At 37.9% G+C, this 23,018-nt stretch overlaps 1 protein-coding gene across 2 annotated transcripts in view; it reads left to right on the top strand.

Annotated features, from left to right (window-relative positions):
• Positions 1-2,162: 2,162 nt before the first annotated feature.
• The window catches only part of dyrk4 (dual-specificity tyrosine-(Y)-phosphorylation regulated kinase 4), a 31,790-nt gene continuing 10,934 nt past the window's right edge, over positions 2,163-23,018 (top strand). The window contains exons 1-6 of one of the 2 annotated variants that reach the window (XM_046850514.1): positions 2,163-4,114; positions 14,081-14,164; positions 16,687-16,833; positions 17,374-17,521; positions 19,287-19,450; positions 20,817-20,953. In XM_046850514.1, the coding sequence (XP_046706470.1) occupies positions 4,016-4,114; positions 14,081-14,164; positions 16,687-16,833; positions 17,374-17,521; positions 19,287-19,450; positions 20,817-20,953 (779 nt within the window). In that variant the 5' untranslated portion in view covers positions 2,163-4,015. Of the gene's footprint in view, positions 4,115-11,365; positions 11,845-14,080; positions 14,165-16,686; positions 16,834-17,373; positions 17,522-19,286; positions 19,451-20,816; positions 20,954-23,018 lie in introns of those variants that run through there. The other variant, XM_046850515.1, reaches the window with a different exon arrangement.

Below are 23,018 nucleotides of genomic sequence, written 5' to 3'. Positions count from 1 at the left end.
GTTCTTAATTCTTTATGATTAAAGAAAATAACTGGCTGAAACTTCACACCTGCTGCATGTGAAAGTATTGCTTCTAAATGTACAATGGTGTATTGTGTTAAAGTGTCTTGTCTGAGTGAGAATGGAAGGTGGGTGGGTGTACATTTAAGAAATGCTGATGGTGTAAAAGTAGGTGCTTCTCATATGTCATATAATCAGGTGACGAATTAAAGGAAATGCTCATGATTTGGTTATGCTTTGATGGCATTTATTTATTTTCCTGGCATGTTTTGTGTCTACTCTTTGCATTATCTGAAATTTGTAATTTCTGTAAGCAACAGACATGAAACGTAATCAGAAATATTAATATGGTTATATATATATATATATATATATATATATATATATATATATATATATATATATATATATATATATATATGGGTAAATAACTTACCTTCTATATTAACCCTGACTATTTAAAACATAAGGATTTGGCAGTGTGGGGTTATGCAGTCTTGTGCATTTATTCATTGACAATTTATAGGCCTCAATAATGGACCCAAACATTGATGGAACTTTAATGAATGGACATTTGGTGTCACTCAGATAAGAATGGGTCCCCCTCTGAGTCTGGTTCCTCTCAAGATATCTTCCTCAAAAACTCTCAGGGAGTTTTTCCTTGTCACTGTAGAAACTGGCTGATTCATTAAGGATAAAATGTATTAATATATGGTATTAAAATTTATATTAATGTAAATGTTTATATAGATTTATGTATGTGAAGGTTTGCATTTAGGTTGTTAAGGCTGATCTTTGCCCATTATCATGCTTTGCAGTCTATTAGACTATACTGCACAAAGGAAGAATTGTTACAGGCTTGGGTTTTTTTCAAAGACTGATAAATTTCAGATAATTTTTAACTGGAATGGTGAAAACGTTTTTTTAGTGTGACACTCCCTGTATTACGTACATAACAATGATTTTTATGCCTTAGGGAATTTCGCAGAATACTCTTGTTTTAGGTTCATCATAATCTGTAGTTAAAGTACTTAAAAAACATTTCAAATGGATTTTATATTTGAGAAGTGCTAACCAATTCTGGTACTAAAGGCACACAGTTGCAATGGTGTGATGCCATTAATGGTGGTATTATTTCAAAAGGAGGTAAGAGAGCTAGATAGCATAAAAGGCTAAAGCTCTGCTGCATCACTCTCTTTAAGGAAAGATGAATTCACACTGTCACTATCAGGAATCAGCATCAGCAATTATGGGTAATGAGGGAAAGCAGGCTTCACTGAAAGAAGTTTGTGGACACCTGAAGAGAAGATTGGTATGTGCTTTTTGAACATCCAATTCCACATTTAGCCCCCTTTACTTTACAATACCCTCCACTGTTTTGGGCAGATGTGTAATTTTGTGCTTTGTGTAATAGATTTGGGTCTCCTAGTTTAGGATCAGTTTAAGTCAAGTCAAGTCAAGTCAAGTCAAGTTTATTTCTCTAGCGCTTTTCACAACAGACATTGTCTCAAAGCAGCTTTACAGAAATCAACAGTTAAGGTGAATGGTGTGTATTTATCCCTGATGAGCAGCCATGGCGGCTGTGGCAAGGAAAAACTCCCTTAGATGTTATGAGGAAGAAACCTTGAGAGGAACCAGACTCAAAAGGGGAACCCATCTCCATTTGGGTGACATCAAGAGTTTGATCATAAATCTTTCAACAATACAGAACACTGGAGAGTGAGAACTAACATGAGTACTGGAGTATAAGATTATAAGTAAATGTTCTTTCTACAGTCTTTGGTATAAAACTAGGAGCTACTGAGCTCAACATTTGTGATCATCACAGATCCAGCAACAGCTTCTCCATGCCAGAGCCTTTAAACACTCCAGGAGGTCCAATGTCAAAACTCCACACATGTAGTGGGATCCAATTGGCACTGGTACGTCTGTAGATGGTTCAGGATGTTTGTGAGTTTGGCATCTACTTCTTTAAAGTCCATAATCTTCACGAGGTGGGACTTGACTGGAGCCAAACCTCAGGAAGCCTCGGGATGGGAGAGAAAGAGAAGCAGTGGAGAGCAATTAGCGTAACTGCTGTTTAATTCTACAGCATCCAAAGACATCCTATAGAATTGTGCATCTTTAATATTGTGGTAACAGTTTGGGAAAGAACCACATAAAGTCAGGTGTCCCAATACTTTTTTCCATATAGCATAACTTACACCTTCATTTATTTTTTCTTTCCAAATACTGATTGATTGCAAGTAAAAATTTTGCGAGATGTTCAGAGAAGAAAGAGGCAGCGCCATCTGCATTAGACTCCCATAGAATAGAATAGAATAAAATAAAATAGAATAGAATAAAATAGATTGACCACATTTGTTTAATTGTTTCTCAGTTATTGCCACAATTTTGATATAAATGTAGGTTATAATTGTCCTAATTTTATCATATTGATTTCCTTTCCAACTTACAAAAATGGGCATTTTCAAATACTATTCCTAAACGGCTGAAATTTCTCGCCATTGCTTTGCTCCAACATTTCCTTCTTAGACACTTTAGGTGAAATGAACAAGTCTGAAGAAATCGTCTTTAATGTAACAAAAACGTTGATCTCGAATATCAGCCAGGCAGCAAAGCCCATATATGAATTGATCTGTCTAAGCTTTCAGCTCCTCCGGTTCAGCTTGTATCCCATGACTGATCCCCAGAGCCACTAGAACTGCAGTGCTGTCTCCCAGTTATAAAGTGACCCTATTGTCAAATGTGTGCATAAAACCTATTTAGATGCTGTGGAAAGAGTATGCTTATGAGTGTGCTTATCATAAGCCATTACCCAGGATCTCATGCCAGTCACTCAGTAGAGGATACTGATACTACCAGGCACGCCCTGTTGGCAGCAGCTTCACAGTAGCATTAGCGTTAGCATTAGATTAATCAAGTTCAGCAAGGTTACTGAGTGGAATTTTGGCATGTCCTGCCTGATGCTAATGATTTCTGTAAGTGGTTGGGATTTGAGATTGTCAGAGGCGTCACACTTTTTTGGGAAGAGGTGCATTTGTATTTGCCCGTTGTAAGTAAGATCAGGTGGTTGATATTAATACTTTATTGACAGTCATGCTAGTTTTTCTGAGCAACATGTTACACAACATGACAGACTCCTAGTCTATATTAAGTTGGCTTGGACAGTAAAACTGTAGACAGTGATTAGCTCACAGCAACTACTCAGACGAATATAAGTGGTGAATACACACCTCTTATTATCCTTCAAGACTCCACCGAGGAAAATATGATACCTCGAGGAAATGGCTGAGATTGCATTATAAAGGCCAGCACTAAGTTTCTCCACACTTTCCGGGTGCTAGATCTATCTAAGTGCTGCGGCAACGAGCGAAACTTACGTCTGCTTGCCAGGGGATAGGATTTCATCTCTGTGCCTCGCAGATGTTTGCCTGCGTCCCAGGAGAAATGGGAGCAGCAAAGGGGCAAAAAATATGACAGTACCCATCGAGTCTATCTCCAAGAGACAAGAGTAAGGAGGAAAGGAGAGCGAGAGAGAAAGAGATAGAGGGGGGAACCAGGAGGATCTAGTAATGGCTGCTTCTGTGGGCTCTTAAAGGAGCTCTCGAGCCCTCCCCTGACGCCCCTCGAAAACAGGAAGAGGAAGACGGTGCTGAGAGCTCCCGCGTCTCAGTCTCCGGCTCAGGATGGATCCCTTGTGGTGCCCTCGCTGCACGTCATTGAGCTTCCCGAGCACTTTCATCCGCCCGTCTCATCCCGAGGCAGACCTAGGCTTCTGGAGCACAGAGCGAGAGCAGAGCACATGAGGTCTAAGAGAAGCTGAGTGAAAAGTTGACCATAACGCCATTTCAGAATGGAGGATTGAAAGATAGGGAGAAGTGTGATGGTGAGACTTACAATCACTAGGGTGGAGTAAGGACGAAACATGGTGTAGCCGAGTTAATTAGTCAGTCATCGAAGAGTTTAGCAAGGTGAGCCGAGGGCCGAGGCAGCATGGACTGGAAGCTCTGTCATGTGGGGAGATGGAACTTCATCAACCTGCTGTGGCTTTGAGTTCCTCTGGAGCTGCTGGGGAGGCCAGAACCGACTAAACAGGAGGGTACAGCCAGAGGTAAAAACAAACAAAACAAAAAAACAAATGGCGCCCCTGGGGCTACCAACAAAATTTTCTGTGTCATTTAATCCCTGTCAGATATGGCAGTAAAAAAACATCACATTTGCATATGAAATGCATTAAGAATTTAATTTTTTATGTTTTAATAATGATTGGGACTTTAAAATATTATTAAATATCACCTTATATTCAATAAGCATTTTGAGAATTTGTGTTGGTTATGCTTAGTACATATATTCTTTCATGCATTGTTATTTTTTTTCAGATATTTGTAAATGTATTATAGCGTTTTAAGCTTTAGGACATTCAATCTACTTTGACAGGAAATGTAAGATTGTAAAAGTGTAACCTTAGACAAACGGCTTAAGTGATTTCATTATTAACTTTGAGTTTAATGATTGATAAGTTCCTTGCTGTTTCTGAGTAGAACTGAGTCACAGACTCTCTCGGTAATAATTATTTTATTATAGGATTGGCTTCTTTTCTGTATCAAGACCAAGAGCATTAGAGATCCTAACCTAAAACCTATTCATGACTTACATTAAAGGGTTTTAGGTTAGGGTCTCTAATGCTACTTAAAGAGCCTGGTCTTGATGCGGAAAACAAGCCAATCCTATAATAATGACTTTAAATTATATACAATTTTATCAGATGGGTTTTAATCACTTAGATTCGCATGTCTTGTGATTTTTCATGTCTAAATTTTAAATACTAAAAAACTAAATAAACTGCAGATAGGTAGGATACCATGACAAAATGTTATATTATATTATATTAAATAAAATATTATATTAAAAAAATAGATGTCTGAATATTGAAGACATCCAAACTATGAAATAACGTATGGATTTATGTAGTAAACAAAAAAGTGTTAAACACATCCTCTATCATCAGATTCACAAAGTAGTCACCTACAATAGTTTTCATTTCACAGATGTGTTTTGCCAAGAGTTCATTTGTGACATTTCTTTCCTTCTTTTGTGGTTTAGATAAAATGTTACTACTGTACAAACTATATTATGGCAGGAAACAGTGCATAATCATATGGCACTGAAACACTTCTGTACAGAGAAGCCTGCGAATGTGAGATTTTTGGTTCTACAGTAGATTTACATTTACATTTGCGGCATTTAGCAGACACCCTTATCCAGAGCGACGTACAAAAGTGCTTTGAGTCTCTAGTAATGAATAAATCTACACTGGTACGCAAGATTACAAACTTAATATAAATATAACTCTTGAATTCTACAAAGCAAACTTGGAAAGTGATAATTTAAGTATTTCAGGAAGAGGTAGGTCTTCAACCGTTGCTTGAAGATAGCCAGGAACTTCGCTGTACGGACATCTAGAAGAAGTTTATTCCAACACCTCGGTGACAGGAGAGAGGAGAGTAGCTGCTGTGTCAGGGGGTAAGGGGGTAAACTTACGGTTCCTGAATGTATGGTTCCTGCTGTGAAACATGGAGGAGGATGCATGATGGTGTGGTGCTGTTTTGATGACACTGTTAGAGATTCAGTCAAAATCGAGGGCACGTTTTATCAGCATGGCTACTACAGCATTTTGTAGCTACATGCCATCCTATATGTTTTGCACTTTGTGGGACCATCAATTGTTTTCCAAAAGGACAATGATCCCAAACACACCTCTAGGTTAAGTAAGAGCTATTTGTCAATGAAGGAGTGTTACATCAGATGACCTGGCCTCCACAATCACCCAGTCTAAATCAAGTTAAGATGGTTTTGTATGAGTTGGACTGGAGAGTGAATAAAAAGCAGCCAACAAGCACTCAAGCCCTCTGGGAACTCCCCAAGATTGTTGAAAAAACATTTCAGGTGACCTCATGAGGCTAACTATGTGAAGAAAAGAGAGTTTAAAGCTGTCATCAAAGGAAAAGATGGCTACTTTGAAGACTCGAAAATATAAAAAACACTGATGGAAAAGAAACTGTGAAACATCTTATTCCACATTTTTGCCCCATTTGCTATCATCATAACCTCCACACTACTGGGAAGATGTTCCACTAGATTTTTGGAGTGTGCTTGTCATGATTGGTGCTCATTTAGACACAAGGGCTATGGTAAATTCAGGTGTAGGTGAGGGGGCCTGGGTGCAGTCAGTGATCCAATTTATCTCGAAGGTGTTCATTAGGGTTGAGGTCAGATATCTATAGCAGGCTACAAAAAGATTTTTTGGTAAAAAATCTTATATGTCTGGAAAATTCAGGTGTCCAAATGCATTTGTCCGTATGATAAATGTTAATTTAATTGCATATATGTGTAAATATAACTCAAATTGAATAATTGTGTAAACTGTGCACTTTCTGATTAAAGGTCTTGAAGAAATAATCATTTGTTCATTTTTAAATATGTCTTGTAGTGCGCCCGATTCAGCTGTTATGCCCAAATATGCCTCAAGTTGTTGCTGTTAGTATTAATCACTTATTACTAATCAGTGTTCCTGTTGACCAAGGTCATTGTCTTGTGTTGTTTGCATTAGGAACCAATCAGGGAACTGTTGTTGCTCTTTGAGCGATTGTAAATAGGATGGATGTAAGTACCGTGCTCACACGCTCGGCATGGATTTCGCAAAGTGTGTCACCACTGAGCCATGTTTTGCTGAGGAAGCAATTCAACTCATCCCCGCTTTGATTTGCTTTGATTACCGGAGTACCTCAGGGTTATGTAATAAGAACCCTAAGCATGATCAGCACCAGCTTTCCTAGTCTCCAATCCTTGTTGTCCAATATATGAGTGCAAGTCTTGGTACATCTCTCTCTCTCTCTCTCTCTCTCTCTCTCTCTCTCTCTCTCTCTCTCTCTTTCTCTCTCTCTCTCTTTCTCTCTCTTCCTCTCTTCCTCTATCTCTCTCTCTCTCTCTCTCTCTCTTCTCTCTCTCTCTCTCTCTCTCTCTCTCTCTCTCTCTCTCTCTCTCTCTCTACCCCACCCCTTTCCTTCTCTGACTCATAGAGATCCTACAGCTTGCTCAGCTTGCTCTCAATTTATGAAGCAATTAGTAGCAAGGGGAAAAAGCGCTTACATTTACAGCCTCTAAAGCCCTTATGTAAGGATGGTCCTATTCCATTCTACACTGTAAGACAAAATTCTGAAGCGGTTCTGAGCTTGACGAAATATCCATTCAGGTTTGCACAAACTTGCACAAAAATCTATCTATCTATCTATCTATCTATCTATCTATCTATCTATCTATCTATCTATCTATCTATCTATCTATCTATCTATCTATCTATCTATCTATCTATATATAAAAAATGCAAAGCGTAATTCATTTATTATGCTTTTGTCAAATTTCTGTGGTATAAAAGGAATTAAATGGCGTGTTGAATGAATAGTGCACACCCCCTGTCATTGATTATTTTCCTATAACAGTCAGCCCCCATATACCTCTCTGGTCTACATTTCCTCCAGATACAAATGATCTCATGATCCTATTTGCTGCTCAGCATGTAATAGCACTCCTATGTAATGGTCATTTTAAAGCTCTCCAGACATGATTCCTTTCCCAAATTAACGCAGACATAGTAGATTATTGAACGTTTCAGATACTCAGTCCCGTATGATGTGCATGTGGTTGTGTGTGAGTCATTTTCCACCGTATGCACATTGCTGTCGCCGTCTCCTGCCTACACATTTCTGCTCAAGCTCCAGAGTTCTCAAGAGGAGGTGTGTTGCAAAGGAAGGTTCATGGCCTGTTTCTATTTTTGTTACTTGAGATGGCTGGTGATTCATTTTAAGTAGGCAACAGTCTGCGTAGGTACAAAAATTCAACTTCTTTAAGTTGAAAGTCTGAAAGTTTTTTTTATCATAAGGAGCATTAGTTTGATTTTAATATCGGCCATTTATTTTGTGCAAAAAGAAAAATCATAGATGTCATACAAACCTGTTTGTGCAGGACTGTCTGAATAAAAAAAATGACACATAGTACAAAGAATTTCAACACTACAGCTGTCTATTCAGAGTTTATTTACCTTTACAAATGATAGAACTGATCTGCAATTGATTACAAAATCAAGCACATTATTATTAGGATTTATTAATTTATTTATACTGAAGGTTCTTTCACCAATATAAAAGTTAATTCAGTGTTAAAGCGAATATACATTTATTTCAAAACTGTATTTTTTCTAAGGGCAAAATGGGTGTAATTTATTTGTATTTTTTTTTACTAATTTAATTTAAGGCCTTTAGTCAGAAAGTAGGTCCACTGGTGGTCTAGTGGTTAGGATGCGGCACTTTCACCGCTGCATCCCGGGTTCAATCCCCGTTCAGGGAACCAACCCCAGCTATTAGGGTTGCACAAGCCTTAGTGCCGGTCCCAAGCTCGGATAAATGGGGAGGTTTGCGTTAGGAAGGGCATCCAGCGTAAAAACGTGCTAAATCAAACATGCGGATGGTCCGCTGTGGCAACCCCTAATGGGAGAAGCCCATATAGTCAGAAAGTATTGCACATCAGTGACTTAACACTCAAAAGAAAGAACCGGCATGTCTAAACACAATTCATGGTTTTATAAAGTCATTTGACTGAATAAAATACAATATAAGTATTGTTCCTGCACCCCAGGCCATCTCACCTCACCTACATCAGTACCTAAGTTTTTCTAAAGACCTTGTGGCTAAAGGAGCTCATATCCCCAAAAAACACTCTATAATATACACTGCAGGACAATGGAACATGGAACATGGAGGCCACTCTGTGCAGCTTGGGACGGTTTCTCATTAACGCCTTGGGAGGTTCCTTGAAATTCCGGAGTAAGAACGGGAGCTTTGAGGATGGATTTGGACTGTAGTTAATGTCAACAGTCTGCTACATCGACTCAGGACTACTTTTCGCTTCTGATCATCATCACTGCACCCTGCAACATCGTATATCTGCTACAAATGGACATTGGTGCAAACCAGATGAGGATGGGTTCCCTCTTGAGTCTGGTTCCTCTCAAGGTTTCTCCCTTATGCCGTCTCGGGGAGTTTTTCCTTGCCACAGTTGTCACCGGCTCGCTCATCAGGGACAAACTTACTTATAAAGAACATATTCACTTTTATCACCACATTATCTGTGTAAAGCTGCTTGGAGACAATGTTCATTGTTAAAAGCGCAATACAAATAAAAATGGATTGAATTAAATTGAACATTGCAGGACAGTGGAGCTTATTATAAGAGCAAATGAGGACTTTAAAAGAATTACATACCAAACTTATGGTCAGTTGTTCACAAATGTTCCTAGTACAGTGTATTTTCTTTACATAAAAACTATTTTTGTACCGTCGGCAGACTGTAGAAGTCAACATGAACAAAAGGCTACAGTGAGGGTTCAGGATTTGTGCAAATTTCACTTGCAGTAGACCGAACAAAATATACTCATTGCCCTGCCTTTCCTGCATCCTTTGTATGAAGTTGTTCAGATAACCTTTACTTTTATTTTTCATTTGAAGTCAAGGTTGCCTGAAGAAACTGGAGATTGATAATAGTGAGGCGTTTTCGCAGATCCAGCTATTTTAAGTGAACTTTGGGTGCTAGCATGAACATTTCTAAAGAGAGAATGACAAGAAGATCCTGTGGTGGTCTTCTACTAGCATTCGAAATTCTTGGTTTTGTAGCACCAGTGATTGGGGTGTGGCATAGATTTATAGTCAAAACCCAGTTCAAAACTCAATGAGAAGATGAATATATTAGGTTTTAGGATACCAGGTTTTTTATTATTATTTAATTTTTTATTAAAATGGAGAATTGTTTAAAAAATGGTTTGCTAAAATGTCAAATCAGTCATTATAGATAATAAAAAGTAAATATAAGTTGCCTGGCTCCTATGATAGTGTGTAACACCAGTGACAGGTTGTCATTAGATACATGTGTGATACATTTTGAAACAAATATTTTATAGAAACCAGTTACACGTGTTACACTGTCATTGTGCATGATACAAATCTAACACCATTTTGTGATTATAACTGTAAATGAAACAGTTATTCTTTAACAAGGAACTGTCCTGAATGTGGTTATGGTACAGCCGATTTTACACCAACACAACAGGTTATTCATAAGTCAGAATATAATTACACATATAACCATTTTGGAAAGGTTAAGCCTTGTTATGTTTATTTTTTATTATTAGAACCTTTCCATTATTTTCAAAAGGTTATAAAAGGTTGATAAAGCTGCTATAACCATTTTGGAAAGTTTCTATTGTTTCCAGAGAGGAAAGTGCAAGAACCATAAATTTGACTCCTTTAGTGCTCAATGGAAAATATTGCAGGATGGGTAGGTTCCTACTTAGAACTTTTCCTACATAGATTTGGCAAATACGGTTATATTAGACAACCTACATACCTGCATAGAGAAATAGAATTTCTGCATATTCAGTATAAGGTATTACACAAGGGTCCTTAAATATTTGTTGAGGGTCATAATCTCCTAAGGAGAAGTACAAACCAACTGTACTGGATAGATTTTTGATCGTTACAATTTTCTTGCACAAAAACAACATCTGTTGCCACAACCTGGAAGCCCACACTTGTACAGAACATCCTTAGATACTGTAGTATTACAATTTCCTTTCACTGGAAGGCCAAAGCACCTCCAGCATGAAGGTACACAGAAGACACGGAGTGTGGAGGTTGGAGTGGAAGAACTCGAGTGTCCTCTCAACTCTTCAACCCCACTCTTTGAATTATATAAACTCAAACTGGAGACTCCTTACTTCCTACAACATAGGTGTCTGATCTCGCATGCATCTAAACACTAATTTCAACAGGCACGTGGAGAGTGAAGCTAATTATAACTGGAAATCTGGAATGAGATGTTTAATAAGCACATATGTATATTATGGTCAGGTTTCACCAAGGCAATGTGCATGAAGCCAACTTTGTAAAGACATGATGTGTGAAGTTTGGAGTGGAAGAACTCAAGTGTCCTAGATCTCCTCAATCCTATGGAAAATCTGGAGACTCAGTAAAGCCTTTTAGGGCGAGTGGAGGTTATTATAACATACATTCTGGAGTGAGATGTTCCATAAGCACATTGCGACATTAGTGTCGGCTTTCCAACAAAAATAGATTTGTTTTGATGATGATTGAGGAAAATATATTGTGTTGGGTCAGAAGGAGGAATTGGAAAGCAAAGGTGTGGAGTGGAGTGGAGTGGAGAGGTGTGGAGTGGAGAGGAGAGGTGTGGAGAGGAGTGCAGTAGGAGGAGGCGCTCAGATGACCGTGCGCGCGCGCGCGTGTGCCAACGCAAATAAAAAAAACACCCCGTACAGCTCGCGCGCTCCTCCGGACGCACCAACGCTTCACGTCTTTTGGTGCATTTTTTTTTTTTTTGTGACGTGAAATATACGGACGAACCATTAAATACGCAAGGCTTACGCGTGTACACCTCCGGCGATGCGACAGCGAGAAAACCGAGACAATTGGCGCATGCTTGGAACACATTAAAGCTCGTGCGTCTCGCTCTTGCTCTCGCGCACGCGGATCTCCAATCCAATTTTTTTTCTTCTTTTTCTCTATTGAGAACTGGAAACGTTTCTTCTCGCTCCTGACTCGTTTGTGCCAATCCAGGATGCCGATTCTGCAGCTATCCTCCCGGCATTTATACTAGTCGACGTTTACTCCTGAATCACCATGATTTCAAGATCCAAGCTGTCTTCATAAAGGAAAGAAAAATATTAATAAATATATTGCATTGGAAAAAAACATGTTCCCCGAAATCAACAACAAGGTAATGCGTTTATAAAGTCTTTAGGTTCCCGACTCATCCATGCATACACCGAGTGCCACACTGTATGCCATTGCATGTCAGATCTATAATTTATGAAGACATTTTTTTTTAGTGGTTGAATTTCCTGGTGCATAAATGACTTTGAACATTAAGACAGTCAGATCAGATTATTGTCAGCCTATAAATTATTTCAGCGTAGTCTCTTTTAGGTGGTGATGATGCTGTGCTTGGATTGTACATGAAGTTCTTGTGCACGGGATAAAATCTGCACCTGCACCTGCAAAAGTTTCTTAAGCTTCACAAATGATTTCTTCTGCTATATTTAAAAGCTTTGCTTCTAAGTTTAAGTCCTGCTCTTATTATTTTTTTCAGTGCATGCATGTTCTATTTTGTGTGCTTTCAGTGCTATAGCTTAACTGTGTCTCCTGATTAAGTAACAGTCCAAAGGACATGTGCAGGAACATATTTGGCAGGAAGACATATGATCGTTTGGTTGCTATCATAAACCTTAAGGTGTAGAGTCCTGCGAAGTGGTCTCAGAGGGGCGCAGCTGCAAGTTTCATGTCACTGCAAACTCCGGGTTGTTGTGGTTTATTTATGCTTATGTCCGGTGCTTTCCTTAAATAACTATCGCACTCTCTTTTTTTGCTCAACTATAAATCCTAAAAGTCTTGCTAGACAGAAATAGAGGGTCTGCATGGCCTCTGGGGTGGGCATAGATTTTTGTTAGTTTAAGTGAAGCAAAACTAGCAATTCGTTGACAGGTTTGTGGAGAATGAACCAAACAGTGGTCTTTTGGTTGAGATGTTATATGCAGAGACACCTTTATGACAGACTATAGATTGATTAAGGATGGGTTTTAAATTGAAAAACTTGGAGCCCCCTTTTTTAAGAGCGTATACAAATTCAAGCGAAAACAAAATTGTGACTCAAGCAGGAGTTCTCAAAAGGAGTTTCTGGGGGTCTCCATGGTTCTTTATGAGTCCAGTTTCTTCCTCATACCATCTCAGTGGGTTTTTATTTCCACTGTCGCCACTGACTCGCTCAATAGGGATAAACATATAGGGCTAAATTAATACAAAATTGTATATTTTCACTCTGTAATTCTGCAAAACTGCTTTGGGACAATGTCTACTGTTGAAAGTGCAATAGAGATAACACAGAATTGAATTAACTTGAATATGACACCAATAACCAAATTCCTTTATGCTTGTACACACTCAAATAATACTCATGAAATATTTGTGTACTAAGAGATCAGGCGAATATATTTTTATTTACAGGCTCCCTGGCTACAAATATAAGAATCTGAATAAAAATACATGGGGAAAAAATTCTCTTCTGTAAAGCGCATTTGTAAACAAGTGGAGGTGTTAATCTCTATCCAAAGGCCTTCGTGTGAATAAACATAACCCTACATCGTTACAAGTCATAAGCAACGCTCTCCTCTTTACCCCCATGGGGCAGATATCTAACCCAGCCAAGTTCCATTGTGTGTGTTTGGACAAGAATATAATTGCTTGGATTAGGAAAGCATGATCCACTTGATCCATGTGATCCTACAGCTCACATGGGTAGGATCATCACACTGTGTCCTGTCTGTCTAAGAATTTTGTCAAATGTCTGTATTGGGAGTTTTTCTATAAGCGATTGTTCTGTATTTTATGTGGAAACGTTTTGTGTGGTTCGTTTCTCGGCCCTGAAGCTTGTCCTGTGTTAGAACAGGACTAAAGGAGTGAGAATTGACAGAGCATGACAGCTGGGTCACTGCCCAGCTTTACCGGAGCATTTAGTCTGTCCGTATGCTGTCACCACTACTGGCACGCTGTCCTTATGATTAAGACAAACACAAAGCTGGGCTGTTTTTTTTTTCTCCACATGAGATATGAAGTTAATTACTTAACCTAATAAATGTATATGTTAGGAATATTTTCTTATTTCCACCAAACTTCCCTTTCACATTTGTTGTTGAGATTCAGATTATTTTCCTTTTCATTGCAGCCCAGATTTACAAAACACAGCATGTTTTTACCAACAGAAGTCTTCGATGATTCACGCAGTGATGAATAAAGCTGTGTGAATTTCAAGGCCAGAGATGATGATTCAGCCTCTATAAACAGATACCCACGGCGTCTTTAAGAGGCGTCGGAAGCTGTAGGAAGCGTTATTGTTAGCATTCTCGCTTACAGTTGCTGAAAGTTACTACCGTTACTATGTTTTCTTTTTGTTTTTGCAGACAGGTAGACCGGAGGCTTTCCCTCACCCACAGAGATTGCAGGCCGAAAGCACTCGCCTGGGGCCCAACCCCAACTTTTCTCAGGTATGACGTTTAAAATCTGAATGACTCACACTGACGCAGATGTAGAAAATGTTATGTAGGGAGTTACTACAGCCAGTTGTGTCTGACAGTCCAAAGACATTGATGTGCAATTTACCAACTTACCATACAAATTTACCGCCAGTGTCCAGTGTCACTGAAGTTACATACTCTAGTTCCAATTCCCAAGAAATGAAAATTCCACAAAAAAAGAAAAACCCATATATATATATATATATATATATATATATATATATATTTTTTTTTTTTAATTTATTAATTTTTTTATTAATTTTTTTTAAAGCAAATACATTTTTATGGCATTCATTTTATTGATGTGCATTTTTGTTTGGAGCATTTTTATAAAAAATCTAAATAAATAAATATAAGCAAAATTAAAACCTTCAACGAAACAGATATTTATTCACGACGTCCACCGAAATTGTTTTTGTTGATGCGGCACTAAAATCTAGCACTAAAATTCGCCATGATCCGGCAAATAAAAACCGTCCGTGTGGAAACATAGCAAAAGTTCCATTTGGTGTCCTGATGATTAACGTCATTTAAAACACCATCATAACTTTAAAACATTTACAAAAGTATTTTGTCTTCATGCTCTATGTTGAGTTTGGTTTCAATAATAGTCATATATTCGCATAAAGCATCAATATTTGTCCATGCCCATGCTGATTAGAGTATTGGAAACCTTTTTCTAATTGGGTGACTGGTTTCAACTAATTCTTAATTAGTTCAAATTAAATATAATTAATTCTGTTTCCGTTATTGCTTAGTAGAATCACATTATTGATGTTGTCATATTATTAACATTTTATTAAGCAAATTCTTTAACTGATTTTTGTGAAAAAAAAAGAAAAAAAAAGAAAAGAAAATTAAGTCCATTACAACTATTACTATACATCAAGGATGGAACATAACTGGTTAAAGATATGTGGCTGATACTACGAGTGCAGGTTAAACTGCGTTAGCTAGACATAAAAACTTCAAAAACCTGAATTTGTCACCCAAGATTTTTTCAGGACAGAAGATTGTAATTGAAAATTTTAGCACCATCCATCAGCTGCTGCTGGACCCCTGAATAGGGCCCCCAACCCTCAGCTGCTTATAACTTTTAATTTAATTAGGATTTTTTTTATGAGAATTTGCCGTTTTAACTTATTAATGCCGTCTGACCTGTGTTAAGTGCTACAGCTGTTAAACTGTAACTGTAAAAGCTTCTCATTGACAGTCCATAATCAGTGAAACGTCAGCCACGTGCAGCACAAACACCGCACAGACGTCACGCAGAGCCCATTACCGCCGGAATCCATTGACCTGAATTTGGATTTAATGCGCTGCCGCAGCACACGAGCGCCTCTTGTTTACACCTCGTGTTTGTGTTACAGTGATGAACCCGGCTTGCGTGGTTCTGCATTAGCCTTTGCACTAAATTTAGCTTCTGTCTCTATGCTTCTTAAACCAGTTTGACAGATATCTGCAGCGGGTCTGGGACACACGAGATTAAATATCAAGTACATCTATAGATAGGATTGCTCTTTTTTTCAGCCCAGAAGTTTGTTGAGCTTTTTTGGGTTTTAAGATTCAAGAGAAAGAAGACAAAAGAAGACCCAGGAAGCTCACGTGGAGCTCTTTTGTGAAATATCGACCCACATTTTACTACTGAAATTCAGAAGGGCAAAAAAGGAAAAATATAAAAACAATTCATCCAAAATCAGCAGTGATTTGGATTCGTCCAAAGCAACTAGAAATTTGTTGTACTGAGAAATAGGCATTATTTGATACACATCTGTAAAGTTGCTGAGCTAATGATGTATACAGAAAACAATACATACTGTGCGCAGGCGGCATTATACACGTCTAAATATAGCACATCTGGAAAGCAGGTCAGCGCACAGAGAGGAACGTGACGATTTTTTTCTTCAGCTCTTTTACGCTGTAGAGAATGCTAGTCCATGTCAGGCCTCCCTTTTTGCTTTTATTCCCCACTCACAATCACCCTGTGTCGAAATTCCATCCTCTCTGTAGGGGGGCCAGGTCACTCGGGTCGTAGACCGCTCGGCCTGCGAGCTGACAGCGCTGTATGTCTCTTAGAAACCATTACGTTTATGGCAGAGCCGCTAGTCAGATCCATTTAGTCAGTGAGCTGTTTAAGTTCACATCAAGAGTTCGGAATATTTCATTACACTGCCCTGTGATGAATAGGATTTTATAGGATTTAGTTTGAAACTATTAAATAATAAATAAATGATCATTAAAAAAAGGCCAAACCTCCTTAATCTCAAAAATAAAGTGTTTGGTTATTTATTTATTTATTTTCTTTTATTAGTTGTAGTAGCACTGGTTGTAATATTCATAACAATTTCTATAGATTTTGCGAATCTCTGAAGTAATGACCTCCGACTGTGTTCATGTATAATGTTTTATAGAAGTACTGACCCCTGCGATCATGTGTAATATGTGTGTTATAAAAGTACTGACTCTGTGTTCATGTATAATGTGTGTTACAGAAATGTGGAACGGGAACTGGAACCTTACCTCAACTCGACCCACCGGTTAAACAGGTGGTGGTGACCAATGGCAAACTTCCCCACCAATCTGATGGCACCTTACCCAACATTGTCAAACAGTTGGTGCAGAATGTTCAACAGAGTCAGGTGAGAGGACACTTCCTATTGCTCAGAGTCCAAAAAAAGTATGATTTTGGATCAGTTAAAGGAGGATTGATCTCTAAAATTAAACTCTTTTTCCTTGGTATATAAATAATAGTGTTATACGCTAGAGATGTGTTACTGTGTCATCCGGGTCATGGCACCAAGCTGCTAGAATTTCTGCTGCAGTGAGGCGAAAACCAAGAGACTGTTGTAGATCCTCAGACTCTGATACGAAGCACACCAAATTACAAGAAGTGCCATGATGCCAAAACTGATTTCTATGGCACATCCACAAAAACAGTAGCTGCCCAGGGTGAATGAGAAATGCAATGTTGTGGGCATCTTTAGGCATTGTTAAAAAAGAAGCCTAGGCATAACCTACCATAACTTTCTGAAACCTGAAACATTGTTTACAGCCCACAGAAAATGATGCACAAAGTACATTATCTGAAGGCCATGTCATTTTGTATTCTGTATATTCTGTGTCTATTTGTCTATTAATTGAGCATCCTGTGTACTTCAATAACCTTCTCTCTCGTTCAGGAGGAGCGAGAGCGGCCACGGCCGCAGTTCCCAGCTCGGTTCGGTTCCTCTGTGGACAACATCTCCGAATCTCTAACCAGAAGCATCATTAACAAGTTTGAGAAGATCAGGACTTACGAGGGACAGCGGCTTCCAATGTCACCGACAGGTAAAAAGTGTTATTGTTCATTTTGAATTCTTGTGACACGTTAATGAGCTTCATAAATTATGCACTGTTCTAGAAAAATAATAACTGACCTACTCATGGACCTGCCCTGCGGTTAATTATTTACTTATAACTGCACAATGACATTGAACATTTTCATTGTTAAATAATTGCAATGATTAATACACAGCTTTCCAGCATACCTTTAATTGGTTTAAAATGACATTGATGTGTTGATAAATGTAGAATGCTGTAAATATAGTTTACCATGTAACTGAGAAACCACAGGGTACAAACTCCTCTATCCTTAATACTTTCTCTGGAAGGAAAAAATGCTAAAACACTGCCCCTGGAGACTCCTTCCATGAATACTTCATTAACTCCTAAAAATAATAATTTATAACCACAAAAAACATCACCAGAGCAACATTTATACGCATTTCCTTGTTAAATACCAACACTTCCTTATAAGTCCTTGTGAATGAGCTGTTGCTATAGAAACCCTACTAGAACCCTATTAGACCAGCACTGTGGTATAAATAGCATTTAATTAGGCTTTTTTTTAACCACACTGGATTCTAATCCCTCAAATGATGATACGTCGATATGCAGTAAATCATAGTTAATGGTTTGTTTGATATCATAATGTAACCATCTCTACTCCAGTGAATAAAATATAATGACAAAAATCTGTCACTTCATCTGTAACAGTGAAAGCGTCCTGAAAGTCTGTTGGTCAATGATGCTACTCATTAGTCGAACGGTGTGACCTGTGGTTGTGAGTAAATAATTAAATCCCTATAGTTTAAACTCAGCTGAACCGGAGAAGTCAGTTCAGACCTCTTGCAGGCATGGTCAAATATTACATGCAGTTGCACAAGAAATCCTAAAGCAAATATTTACGCTTTATTTGTATTTATTCAGCTGAAGTTTTTATTCTGAACTGCTGACACAACTTACATTATACAGGAATGCTTTAGCTTAAAAAATTGACAAGCAATTGACTACAACATTCACTGTAATATAAATAAACACACCTCATGTACAGTTTCTTGACATCTTATTTTGTGTTCTTTTAAGTTTGTGGGAACAACCCGGATGTTAAATAACTGATCAACCATCAGCGTATATAATCTATCAGTCGCTTCTTTTGGAGTTCTTACAGATCACTGTGTGCTTTTTAAAAGCAGTAACAGAGTGACAAAAAAATAGGAGTCCCACACCTTTTCCTACAATGTGATTCCTTGCACACAATCTTCAAACACTCATTGTAGAACAAACCTGCTTTTCACCAATGCCATCGCACCCTGTCCGAACCCACGATGCCTCGCCCCTCACCTACTTATGTATGTTCTACTACAGTGTCTTTATTCTCTGAGTATGTTGCTCTAGTTTGTATCATATTATTTATCATTTGTGAAAATGGCTCCAGAGTGGAGAAATCTTCCTAAGAAAAGAGCACCAATAAAATTCCTTTTAATTCCAGGTTAGAATTGGATATTAGATTCGACCATATATGGTATTGTGGGATTTTGATCGCTACACTTTGTGATTGAACGACTAGAGAAAATTCATTCATACTTCAATGGAAAATTCAGAAACAACAAAACGCCATTTTCTCCTTTTTCTGCTTTGAATATTAAATAAAAAAAAATGAAGACAACGTTGTTCACAGTTTGTTTTTAATAGTGAAAAGCTGAAAAAACAACAAAAATGCAATGTACACAGACCCAATTTACATCTTTTCTCTTTGTCTCTCTACGAACAGCTGCGCTGAAGCACTTTCAGAGCCAGCTCACAGAATATGAGCAGGAGGAGATTATGGACTACACTGAGATCTGGTACCTGGGCTTAGACACTAAGAAGATCCAGGGCTGTCAGGGATCAGCACAGAATTCAGGCTACGATGACGAACATGGTAGTTACCTAAAGGTAAACAGGATGATTGGGAAATCCCAGTTAGGTTATGCTGTGGGCAATATTTTTTCTAGAGAGATTACATTACTGTAAGTCAATAATAGCGATGGGTAAATAAAAAGCAATGGCATGATATTCATTCTTTGTTTTTTCTAATACGAGTGTTGAAACTTCCAGTATCAGCCGATACTGATATCTGCTGTATCTATTCTAGATCTATATTGATATCCATATTAGTTTCTTTAGGAGCAATTTTTCATAAGTATTTCACACAATAATCACTTACCTTTTAAATGTTATGAATAATAATGTATAAGCTTTCCTATTTGTTTGAGGATCCTATATCTTAAGTTATTTCACTGTTGTCTGAGCCACAGTTTTCAACCCAACACGGGTACTGTTTATTAGACCAGTACTTCAGGCGTTTCTTACACAGTCAGCATTAAACTAATGCTTTAAAAATGCTTTAAACTAATTATTGGTTATGTAGCATAACATAATGAACATAATACCAGCTGCCAGATTATTTAAAATACACAAGGAGTGTATTGGAGTCTGCAGGTGGATACGTTTTTTTGCTTTAACACGTTAAATTTGACAGCCCTAATTAATATATTAATACAAAAGAATTTTAAATGTGTTTATCTAATGAATGTATCCAGGCTGAACATCCAATATATAGAACACAAGCAGAGAAAAGAGGATGACGATCAGGTGATCAGGAATGTCTCTCTTCTCAGGCATGTTTACATCGCAGCCGAACCCAGAAGAAATCCGTATATAAATGCGTATATCTGCTCTCTTCCACATATACATTATTTCAAAGCAATCTATATTAGGTTGGTGTTGATCCGAGTAATAAAAGAAAGTAAAAACACCACAGTTAAACTTGTGATATCTGGATGGTAAACACTTTGATGAGTGGTTTCATTAAGGTTGAGGTACAAGACGCTCACGTTTGATCGTACTAATCTTGGCAAACCATGTCTTGGAGGTCATACCGTAATACACCCTGGATGGAGTGTCGGTCAATCTTTGGGGATCATTCACACGTAGGATAATTTAGCTTAGCCTATCTGCCTATTGACAGGTTTTAAGGGAGGTGGGAGGAAACCGGAGAGAACCCAAGGATGTAGACACCATGCAAAGAGACTCCCCACAGAGAGTAACCCGAACATGAGATCGAGGCGGGAATCCTGGAGTTGTGAGACAGCAACGCTACCCACTATGCGACCTCAACACCAAGATCTTATGCCTTATTTTTGCTTTTGCACTATGATCACAAAAATAGGGTTTACAGTTCTCATGCCAGATGCAGACTAAAATAGCTGTGCTTTGGCTTTCCATAACTAAGACATGACCATATATGATGTATGTGCAGGTTCTTCATGACCATATCGCATACCGCTACGAGGTCCTGGAAGTAATTGGGAAGGGATCTTTTGGACAGGTCCTCAAATGTCTCGATCATAAGACCAATGAGATGGTGGCTATCAAGATCATTCGCAACAAGAAAAGGTATTTAAAAAACATCTCTTCTTCAGTTTCAGCTACGTAAAGGGACAGCAAAACATAATATAGATGCTAATTGTTGTAATGTCATACATGCAAATGTCTTAGTAATGTTTAAAGCATATTTGAGGTTATTCCTGTTTTCTGTACAACAAATTTGATCTAATTTGACCTTATAATTGCAGACTAACCTTCTTGAAGCCTCGGGGTTTCAATAATACATTTAGATTAGCAGAATGCAACTTTTTTGTTTGAGAAACGTGAAAGATTTCAGTGTTAAGGTGGAAGTGTTTCTGGGAATGTTTTAGCAGTAGGACATAAATGTTTTAGTGATTAATACAACACACGTCTCCAAAACATTGCAGAAACATGCTAACAGAAACACCAGCTAACGCATTCAGATTAGCTAGATGTTTTCAGAAAGTTGTAGATCATAAAAAGTTTGTTTGGTTTCTCAAGCATTTTGGGTGTTTTTAGAACAATGTTGGTTTGAAGTTCACAACACTGGTATATTTCAGAATGAGTTACTGCCTAACTGGGAAACTGAGAATAGCAACATTCTAATAACATTACCGTTATATCGTATATATATATGTTCGGGTGTAGGAACGTTATTTTTTTTTAGAACATTGCAGCATTTCCAACATCTGGACTCCTAAATGCTCTGATAATATTTTCAGAACGTTTTCAGAGCATTCACTATTAGCTGGATCTTTGCTTTGCAAGCTAGTTTTTGCAGAAGACTCTACTATCGCTCACTTTTATGTTTCATTTTATTTTTAATTGCATGAGCACGAGTAAGAAGCCGAGGGTCACCATGACAAACTGAGAGGTGTTAAAAGATACCTGTACATACCACCTTACCTTTCTTTGGAGGCTTTTCAACCCGCATCACGCCCTCTTGAATTGATAGAGATGACATCAGGCTTACTGCCTTAATAATGCAGGAGACAAAACGAGAGCTTAGTGGCTGCCTCGTCATCACAACACTTGCTTTGGCTTTTAGGACTTTATTGGACGAGGATGAGAGTTTTTTTATCTATTCATAGTTACATGTAATGTTCTGAAATGTCCATGACACAAGTTCCTCTTATTAATTACACAAAAATCTCTTGACACCTGACCATAAAATTTGTATTTGCTTTTTGAAGATCCCATTCTATCCCCATCTATCTACCTATTTGTCTGTCTGTCTGTCTGTCTGTCTGTCTGTCTGTCTGTCTGTCTGTCCATTATAGGTATACATCCACCCACCCATTCCAGATATCTATCTATTATCTATCTATCTATCTATCTATCTATCTATCTATCTATCTATCTATCTGTCTGTCTGTCTGTCTGTCTGTCTGTCTGTCTGTCTGTCTGTCTGTCTGTCCATTATAGGTATACATCCACCCACCGATTCCAGATATCTATCTATCTATCTATCTATCTATCTATCTATCTATCTATCTATCTATCTATCTATCTATCTATCTATCTATCTATCTATCTATCTATCTATCTATCTATCTATGATTTATTTAAATGCATTGCTAACTGCATTTTATTGGCCATGTACTTGTTCTTTGCACACTAAAAACAAAGTCTAATCTAATCTAATCTAATCTTTGTTATGCTGGAAAAGGTTTGGGTGTCCTAGTTGAAGTGAAGGGAAAATGTAATTTTACTGCATCCAAAGACATCCTATAAAATTGTGTGCCTCCGACTTTGTGGTAATGGTTTGTGGATAAACCACATTAGGCTGGAAAAGTCAGGTGTCCCAATACTTTTGTCCAAATAGTGTTTATTATAGCAGCTGTAAACAGTCATTCTCTCACTTTCTCTTAAATTCAACAAGACATGTTACAGAGAAACTGTAAACTCTTCTGCTCTGAAGAATTTCGGTGTCAGGAAATATACAGCTACACACTGGAGACTCCTTCCGAAATGATAAATAAATCTCTAGAAAATGTTCCTCATATCAACAACTCATCTAGAAGATGCATTCAGACGAAATGAAATAAACCTGTGATTTGCAGCTGCATTATTCTGATAGCTGCCTTGATCTTATTAAAAAATCAATAGATTT

Source organism: Silurus meridionalis, chromosome 5, assembly GCF_014805685.1.
Source record: "Silurus meridionalis isolate SWU-2019-XX chromosome 5, ASM1480568v1, whole genome shotgun sequence".
NCBI lineage: Eukaryota > Metazoa > Chordata > Actinopteri > Siluriformes > Siluridae > Silurus > Silurus meridionalis.
Note: the sequence above shows the minus strand (reverse complement) of the source record. Positions and strands in the feature narration are given on the sequence as shown.